This window comes from Pollachius pollachius (genome assembly GCF_949987615.1).
Source record: "Pollachius pollachius genome assembly, chromosome: 11".
Taxonomy (NCBI): Eukaryota; Metazoa; Chordata; class Actinopteri; order Gadiformes; family Gadidae; genus Pollachius; species Pollachius pollachius.
Window position 1 is genome coordinate 11478760 of NC_136944.1, and position 9948 is coordinate 11488707.

Consider the following 9948-nt stretch of genomic DNA (forward strand, 5'->3'; position numbering starts at 1 on the left):
CCTCATGACTTCTACTGTTAATATCTACACTGAGTAAAAAAAAAAGGAAGTGCACGTGCTTCGTTAGTGGTAATCACTAAGTGTTCAAGAAGGAAGGAAGAAGTAAAATATAATACATGTTAGAGCAGATTCAAATCTGTTCAAGGCTTCTCCCGGCGTCATAATTCTGGAGTTTCCTCATGGAAAGAGTTTCTGTGTCTCTAAAGTAAGTAACGATATTGTATTCGTACATCGGCCAACTTTGATGAATTGCAGGCGGTTGCTTGCGAGGAAATGTGTCACAGGAATTTCCTGGCAGGGCGGACTCAAAAGAATATATTGGTACTAGTAAGTTTATTTTGATCTTTCGTTTCGATCTTTATTCGTTTTCTGTACAAATGAGCATCCTGGGATAAATTCGTGCGGTTTACGTGACGCTATTACAGTTAGAACGCCGGGAAGGCGAAAGTCGATTATTCAACCAATTTCACTGAGCCTTTGGGGAGGGGCCATATAGGTCGAATTCAAACATTTTAGCACTTTCAGACATTTTCGCGTGAGTAAATCGCGACAACATCTTCTCTGGATTTTGCGCTCATTTTATGAGGTAAAGGAATTATCTTCATAGTTTTGATAACTTTTTCGATCCTTTTGTTAGTTATTTATTCAGCATCCGTCCCCCTGTTACCGCTTACCGACTATATACTTTGAGAAAATAATACTAGAAAATAATACTATACTACTACTAAAACTACTACTAATGGTGTGTGTGTGTGTGTGTGTGTCTGTGTGTGTGTGTGTGTGTGTGTGTGTGTGTGCGTGTGCGTGTGCGTGTGTGTGTGTGTGTGTGTGTGTGAATATAGGTACACAAGACCTCGTGTCCATGGCCAGACTTGGCAACAGTTGGCTTCTCTCCATCTTTTTGGTCATCGTGCCGAAGGGCTACCTAGCCCAGCATGGTAAAACTATTTGGAAGTCTTCCTGCTCTTGCTACTCATTAGCTGAGCTACTGTATTTATGGATACCTTAAAGACTTTTGAAAAAAAAAACATTGTAAAATGGACGCCAGGTACACAAATTTTACAGGTCATATCTGATGTCCTATGCCTGTTAATGGATAACCAACAATCAAAGAAAGGGTGAATATTAAGTGTTTGCTTCCTGGTAGAAGTTTACCTTATCTTAACTGTTTGTATGCACAAGTGATTAGTTACGATAGATGTTGGTTTGTGTATTTTTTCATTTGTTTCTTTTCTGACTCATCATCATATGAGGAATGAGTCTTAGGTGTCCTTATGAGCTAGAAGTTACATGTATTACTAGATGACTCTTATGACCTCAATATAGCAGTATAATATAGGAAATGCAAACGTGAACAGCATACATTTGTATGTCATACGTTTGTTTTTAAAGTAATAAATATCCATCGTAGCCCACAGCGATACAATGTTGAGTAAGTTGATTCATGGACATGGGAATGATCTTTCGGTTCCCTCCTCCCAATGTTCTTGTGTTAATGTCCAGGGGGTCCGCCTCCCCCAACTCGTCTCGAGTGCCATATTCCCTATGAGGAGGATAGCGGCATGATGGTGCGGTCAGCCATCAAGTGCATCTGGGACCCAGGGCCTCCCTCCAAGACCCCCTCCATCTACACCTTACACTTGGAGTCTGCTGACAACAGGTATGGCATCCTTGCTGAACAACAAAGCTCAAAGTGAGTCCATTATTATGATTATGATGTTGTTACTGCTATTGAAGTGTAATGGAGTACTGTGTTTTTGACGATTTCATTCTGGCCTCCTCTCTTTGCTTCCTCTTCTATCTCTTATCCTCTTCACTGTGCTCTCCTCTCTTCTTTAATCGTCTCCTCTCCTCTCCCTGCTCTCCTCCTTCTTTCTCTTCCCCCATCCTCTACTCTCCTCAACTCCTTTTCATTTTTCCTCTCCCTTGTCTCTCCTCTCCCCTCCACTGTCCTTTCATCATCCCCTTTTCACTTCTGTACTCCCCTCCTTTCCTCCTTTTTTCCTCTACTCTCTTTTCCTCTCCTCTCCTCTGTGTAACAGTGTGCAACAGGTCAGTGGGAGTAATACAAGTGCGTATATTTCACCGATGCTGGTGTCCAGCCACAGTGTGCTGAGTGTGTGGGTTGAGGCCAAGAACCAGCACGGTTCTGCCTCCTCTCCAAGGTCCACCTTCAACACAGCCAAGATCAGTGAGTAATTCCTGGGCACCTCTGTCCCATTGGGTACCGGGGAGCAGTTGGGTCTGAAATGTCCTTTCTGTGATTATTTCATGACACATTTGAATTTAATGACTTTAATGACTAACCCTATACACACGTGGCTGTTTGTCTTATTTTAAAATATCTTTGCGCAACAGCAATGTGTGTGTTCTGTCTTACAGGATGTTTATTTTGTGGTCTTCTCATTTTGTGCTGTTAGGCGGTGTTCACTGTCATTTATAATTCCAATCAAGTTTAAGTGTTTGTCTGTGTGTCTATTTTTTTGTGTGGCTATGTGTGCAGTGAGATCAGCTACCCCCAACATCAGGCAGCACAACCTGGTGCCCCTGGAGATATACTGGGAGTCAAAGTGTTCAAAGCAGGGTCTCTCTGAGGGCCAATGCGAGGTTCGCCACCGAGTGGCCCCAGATGTAAACTGGGCAGAGGTCAGTGGGACTTGTAATGCAGTAATAGTGCTGTTTGTAACTAACCCTACTTCACCCTAACCCTTGATAAATGGATAAAGATATCTTATTTATTATTTTCATTTCATGCTTCATTTATATTAAGTACAACAACAGGCTGTCAGTAGAGGTTTTCATCCACAGCTTTTTTTATTCCGATAGGCTTCAATTAATGCATTATAGGCTTCTGGTTTAACAATCTTTTTTTCATTTAGCACAGGCTTTTAATCAAAGTGACCCCTACAATCAACTGGTGTAGCTTACAATAATTCCAAGTGTTGCAATCCCGGTTTCTGTGAGAACCACTGAACAGAGTGGAATCTGCTTGAACACACATATATATATATTTATATATATATATATATATATATATTCTCTCATACTTCCTGCTGTAAAAGAGCTTCCTGGATGCTTCTATGTTATGTTTGTATCCCTAACACTCTTCTTCTGCACTGTTCATCAAATTTTTTAACTTTATTGGTATTTTTCACTGGATCATTTGGTTACTTTGGGTAGACATTTACAGCAGAGGTCTTTTCCTTTACGAGTATTATTATAATTTGCTTTGTTTTAGTTCATTTAATGTAATTTACATTGTGATTTAGCTCTCCTGTTCTCGCTCTTGCTCTCTCTCTCGTCCTCGTTCTCTCTCTCGTCTTTCTATAGTCTAGTAGTTTCGCTTCCTGTCAAGTCTGACTGAACAGACCATGTTATTCTGGACAGTTTTTCCTTTTTGAAGTCATAACCACTTTTGAGGCCTTGTTGCGGGGTTGGCAAGACTATGACAAAATAAGTACTATTCCTTCCAAATAAAAAGAGTGAATACAAAAACGACTCTGCAATGCCCTTTTTAAAGGGCCCCTATTTAACCACCAGGTTATTGTGTAATTAGCCGTTACAAACCATTTCATAATCTGCCCTGCTCATTAACCACGCTTTTTGACTAGAGATCATTAGATCACTTAAGGTACATATTTCTCATTGTTATTCAGGTAGAGAAGGGATTCCATGGTGTCTACTGCTTAGAAAATGTCCTTCCATATTCATGGTATGAGTTCCAAGTGCGCTGTTCGTGTCATGGGAGCTCACCGAGTGACTGGAGCAAAGTGTATAAGGTGGAGAGCCCGGGAGCAGGTCAGTCTACAACATACTTTGCAACGTCACTCTTGATCTTGTACTTTTAGTTGGGAATAAGTCTCAGCATGTTTTTCAAATTTTCAGCAAGTTATCATTGACTAGACAGTGACCTATTTATATTTCATGAAAAATGTAATTGAAGCTTTGCTTGAAAGACATTTAGTGAAGTAGTCTTTAAAAGTCTAATCGTTATTACATTTCGTTGGAAGGATGGGGGTGCTAAATGAGTCATGCACCTCATTGCTTGGCAGACGTAAAAGTAGCAGCCTATAAGTCATAAAATGTTTTTTCGTTGGGGTGGGGGATTGACTCATTTAGAAACCATAAAGGTGGTTCTTAAACCAGCTTTTAGCCTTCTTTGAAGCTAATGCAAAGTTTCTCACACCAGAGAAAATGATTTCCTGCGTCAGTACTCGCTAGTTCATATTCAATCTCCTGCTTAATGGAGTGGTGTAGCATGAAGGTACATTAACGTGTATATTAAATTTGCAATCAGTCAAATATTTCTGCAGTTTTTTTTATCAATGCAGCTTGTTGTATGATGTTTTATATTAATTTATTATTTAATCAATTATATTAATAATGGTATATTATATAAGGCGGTGGTTTTCAAACTGTGAGGCGCGCCTCCCCTGGGGGGCGCCAGAGTTCTTTAGGGGGGACGCGACGTGAGAAAAAAATAAACCAGAAAAAGTAACAGATAAAACAGACACAGCGTGTCGTCCCTATTCACTCACTCACGATTCCCTATATAGTGTTTATGACAAAGTGCACTATATAGGGAACGAACAAACGAGAATTCGGACACTACGCTGAACATTTCTAAACGTCTTTTGCGTCAGTAAATGCGCCGGGTATTTGTGTGACGCAGACAGATGCGCCCACATCATGTAAACAAACCGGGCACCCACGTGGAAAGCTGGAGGTTGTATTGATGTTGAATGTTACATTTCCTTGATCAAGTTTTTTTTAAATTAATTTTGAATGTTATATTTTCTATGTTAAATCCCAAACAAATTGTTGACATTTCTAAACGAAAGCCGGAGACTCCATCATTAAATGTATACGTTTTCGTTATTATTCAGCTTCTTCTTCTCCGGAAAAATACGACCGCATTGCATTGTGGTATACGGGAGTAACATGTACTGAACATCGTATGTTCACTCAAATTTTGGGTATTTTAAGTCTACTTTATAGTGCGTGAAATTTACCACTGAGAATTCGAACACCACTACAAAATGGGGAGCACCCTATATAGTGAACTATATCCGTGATGGGGAACGATTTCGAACACAGCTACGCAAACTCATTGCTCCCACTAAAGTTGAGGTGAGTTAAAAAAGGAGGCTAAACTGGCAGTTTACAGATTAGGATGTTCAAATGTATTTCAAAAACGTTAAGCAAAAACATGCTTCGATAAAGATGTTAAAATGTGTTAAATGTGTTTTAAAAACGCACAAAGATTTTTAGAATGTTTCAAAAAAATATGATCAGAGATGTTTAAAATTTATAAAATATGATCAGATGTTTAAAATATGATCAGATGTTTAAAATGTGTAAAATAATTAAAAGATCTTTGAAAACACAGGGATTTAGAACATTTTTTTAGCGGGGGGGCTCAGCTGATATTTGTTCTCTGAGGGGGGGCTCACTCTCATACTTTTGAAAACCCCTGATATAAGCTAATATTTTTGTATATTAGTCTAATAGTAGCCTTTTATTTTCTGAAAAATGAAGATCCTGACATGAATGGACGCATACATTGCGATGTAAATTTGTTTGTAGGGGCGATTGGCCATTAAGCAGAGGCGCTGCACATGGCCTAAAGACAGTTGTAGGAAACGCTGAAAGCATTTAAACCACACAAAAGTAAAAAAAATAATCAGGCATCATTGAGCAGCATAAATAATATAATCAATTTTTCGATTATCATTCGACAGTGGGTCTGGCCTGATAAATCATAATAGACTATGCAAAATCTTGAGGTCACGCCTAATTCTTGCATGTAAAGTTATTTATTGCCCCTACACGAGCAGTTTGAATCTCTCTTCAAATGCTGAGTTGAAAATGGGCCCCTGGCGAGGTCAGTTAAGGCAACCATTGTCAAAACCACATCTGTGGGTAGTGTATGCTACATTAAATCTAGAATGACCCTCGATATGTTTGCAACTACTAACAACTGTTAGTGTACATCCTCTAAAAGTGCTGCTCAGATTATAATCAAACATTATGAAAAGGATCCCTACAAAGAAATGAAACATGTTTCTATACCATTCCCTTGATACCTGTCCGTTGTTATTTTGTTCATTCAAGTCTCGCTCTAGTATAGTCTTGCTTTGAAATCTCGTTGTTGCTGCAGGTAATTTCTCTATTGGCATTACTCCTTCACCCCAATATTTTAATTAACAACAAGCTTTCTGTAGTCCAATTTTCAACGGTTCTCTTCCTGCAACAACTCATAGCTCTTTGAGTTGTTGAGCTCATTTTATTTTTCTGTAAGGATCCTTTCCATAATGTTATAATATATATTTGAGCATGTCAATAGTGAAAACCCACACCTTTTATAGGATATACATTGACGGTTAAAAATATGTTGTCCATATAGTCCCTTAAATCTAAAATAATCAGAAAATCCAGGTGGAAAAAATCCTTCAGATCCTTCATCCTTCCTTAAACTACATGATTTTACTACAAAAAATGGTTTGGTTTGGATTGTGTTCTCACTTGTATCCCTCTCGTTCTGTCCTCATGTTTTTGTGTTCCAGCTCCTGTTGGTCTGCTGGACATATGGAGTGATTGCAAATTATCACCTCAAAGCTCTGAGTGCACGCTCATGTGGAAGGTATGCAAACCAGTTTCACCTAAAACATCTGCCTCGGGCAGGGTTTAAACCCCGATAAATTTTTCGCCTGTGGCTGACCTCAGAATTGTTGGAGCTCTGCAAGCACAAACTATCCTTCAAACTTACCTTATAGTAATTTATTTTCCTAACACAGACGCCTCCAGGGTGGAATGCTGGAAGTGAAATCCTCGGTTATGTGGTAACGTTGTCTCATTGGAACGGCACTGTTACCCTGGTGAACGCATCCACGGTTGCCAAGGCAAGCGACCAGTTGACCTGTGACAAGAAGCTGTGCCACCTTATGGCCAAAGATGTGACAGCTGTGAATGTATCAGCCTACACTGCATATGGGGCCACAACACCTGCTTGTCTGCATATACCTCTGACAGGTAACACGTTTTCATCAACATAAATGACTGCTGGGTACATTGTGATTCTAATAGACCTGTAGAATTACACACCATTGGTCACAATTGAATCATATGTTCATTGCCACTGATTTCAAGCTGAATATGTGTTTTTTGGATGTTAGTTGAATCTAGTGTATTATAATATCTGTATTAACCGCAGCCCTATACTTAATTATATACTTGTGTTGTCTAAATTAGTCATTTTGTAATCTAAGTTAATAACACTGGCATGTCGGTCCTATGCAAACAACTAATTAAATTAATAAAAGAAAATGTTTTAATTTAAAAATGACTTGACCTCAATTGACATTCACTTTTGCACTCTTTCTCAAGCACAATATGAAAGAGGTGAACCTCTTCAGCTAAATATGAGCTCCGAAAGAGTTTTGGTGTCTTGGAATCCCCCTACTCAATTCATAAACAACCAATCGAAATATGTGGTGCAGTATAAGCAGGCTGGACTCCTGAAAACTCCTGCAAAAGGCTTCGATTGGATCAGACTGAACAGGACCCAGATGTCTGCCACCCTGGCAGGTCTGCATAACCTTTAGTTTCATTTTGAGTTAAGGCAAATCCCAGACAGAATCCATATTTCTCCAGCTAGTTCACTAAGGGACAGGAAAGCACTGGCCTTCCACACATTTCCTTCTGAGTTATTACTTTAATTTAGTTATATTTAGCAATGCTAAGTGAACTTTATATTTATTTATTTCTGTCTCCATCTACAGGCCAGTTTGAGAATTACACCGCCTACCAAGTGGCATTGTTCTTGGTATCTCCCAACGGGTCCAGTGATCACATTTCGTCTACAGTTGGATATGTTCATCAAGGAAGTAAGAATTCATGTAGTACTTTCTAATGTTTTATTTACCCCTTGTAACCACTAAAAGAACCTCACCCCACTCCTCATCTATTCTCAGTCCCTCCCAAAGTGCCCTTCTTTGAAGTGGTTAAACTCAAGGCCAACAGTGTGAAGGTGATTTGGAAGCCAATTCTCCTTCCACAGAGGAGAGGGGTGATTGTATGCTATCAAATAGGATTGGACAGCCAAAGAGGTACAACATTTTTTTCAACTCTGCTGTGTTATTACATTACTGCAGTCATCACTAAATTATGATATAATAATAATAATAATAATAATAATAATAATAATGAATCATATCAACAAAATGATTGGCTATTGCAATGCATTAAGAATTTCCCGCCATAGCAATCCAAAGACCGAATTGATGAGAGAGATAAGAAATCAGAACACAGAATACATAGGATGGCAGTTATTCTATGTTGGCTGCTTGATTAAAGTGATTTTCTCTCTCTCTCTCTCCCTCCCCCTCCCAGTGTATAATTTGAGTGAGCAGCAAGGTGATGAAGACAGGAGCTTTCGGTTGGATTACCTCAACCCTGGCCAAAACTATGAGGTTTGGATCAGGGCCTTCACTGAGGCTGGGCCAGGACCAAAGTCCACAGCAACATTCAAAACAGAGGGCTTTGGTACGGTACCGGTTACTGACACGTCTTGACGGATGATAAAGTTATTACAAGTTAAAAAGTGGTGCCTAAAACATTATTCTGACAATGTGTGTTTTGATGCATTGTGCCCTTGCTCTTGAAAAAAAAAAAAAAAATACTTTTCTAGTTACTGTATGTTCAGTTTTTCAGCCTTAACTAAGGGATTCATCTTGGTTTTCAAAAAATAGCATTTATCAATCTTAATGTACAATCGGGTCATATCTAATGCATTCTTTATTTGTTTCATCATTTGTTTCACTCCCCGCACAGATTTCCACATTCTGTTTGTCCTGGTTATGATTTTTCCATTCATATCTTTCCTCTTGATGAGGAAATGTTCCTGGTGAGGCACTTATCCTTGTCAATGATCAGAAATTATATGGTTTTGTATAATATTTGTTTAAATCAGTGAGGATTGTGTGTTGTATTACCCACCCATATTTATATACATACCCTGTTTAGGGTATTTAAGGAATGCATTGGTTTAAAGAAAGTGCCTGACCCAAGCAACAGCCATGTTTTTCTAAAGATGACCCACCAGGTGAGATACCCACCATTGGGTAGACCTTTATTTTTGGATAAAATGTCTTTCAGCCTTCTTTGCAGCCAATATAATTACAGGGATTTGGATTGTTTATCATTATAATTGCTCATGCAATTGCTGTTTTATTGTTAAATAATTCAGGAGATGATTTTACTTAAAGTGACTCATTGATATGAGACGGCAAATAGCAGTTAGAATGTCTGAAAGTAGGCAGGGGGTATCTTATCCAGGGCTACAATTAATGTGCTGCACTTAACAATAGTGTGATGAGGAATGGTCCGTTAACAGTATTAAACTTGATTTCGTAGATCAACATTTGCATCCCTGTGGAAGAGCCTGACCCTGTGCTGTCTCACCTGGAGATCGTTGAATACAAGTTGGCCGGAGGAAAAATTGGACACCGAGGATCAAAGGGGGCTATGGGGGCTCTGATGGACCAGGGGGAATTGGCAGGCGATGGGAACGACTGCTACAGCAAAATGACAGACTCGGACGAGGATGAAGACAATGGGCCTTCGGATTATGAGAAGCGCTTCCTTCCAAGTGCTAGTGAAATTATGTGTCTTTGATAGTAATAGGATGGTTTGGTTCAATGTATTTTTTTTTCACTGTTGGATTAAATTGTTTTATTTTTCCACGTGTGTGAATGTCGCAAGCGTACAACACATTTGTCCCTTGACAAACAAGCTCTTAAAAATATCGTAAATGTTGCCAAAATGCACTTTAGAAAACGGTAGTGTGTTAAACGTGCATTAATGGTATTTAAGTAGGCCTTCTTGATATAAATTTCAGCCTGGCCAAAAGCAGCAGGATTAATTTTGAAATAAATTGAAAGTGGTGTA

At 39.1% G+C, this 9948-nt stretch overlaps 1 protein-coding gene across 6 annotated transcripts; it reads left to right on the plus strand.

The window, feature by feature from the left end:
* The first annotated feature begins 54 nt into the window (after positions 1-54).
* il12rb2l (interleukin 12 receptor, beta 2a, like) lies at positions 55-9739 on the plus strand. Of its 6 annotated transcripts, none has more exons than XR_013812195.1 (15): positions 55-205; positions 843-938; positions 1504-1660; positions 2043-2191; positions 2504-2646; positions 3657-3798; positions 6567-6643; positions 6798-7032; positions 7387-7587; positions 7782-7886; positions 7974-8108; positions 8392-8544; positions 8833-8905; positions 9035-9103; positions 9415-9550. XR_013812195.1 is itself a non-coding variant. In XM_079745595.1 (15 exons), the coding sequence occupies exons 2-15, from the start codon at positions 863-865 to the stop codon at positions 9673-9675; spliced, it is 1986 nt and encodes a 661-aa protein (XP_079601721.1). In that variant the 5' UTR covers positions 55-205; positions 843-862; the 3' UTR covers positions 9676-9739. The 6 variants fall into 6 exon arrangements, 5 of the variants coding, with proteins under 5 accessions (XP_079601721.1, XP_079601724.1, XP_079601723.1 ...); XM_079745595.1 differs by having other exon boundaries at positions 9025-9103; positions 9415-9739; XM_079745598.1 differs by having other exon boundaries at positions 201-327; positions 9025-9103; positions 9415-9739.
* Positions 9740-9948: the final 209 nt, after the last annotated feature.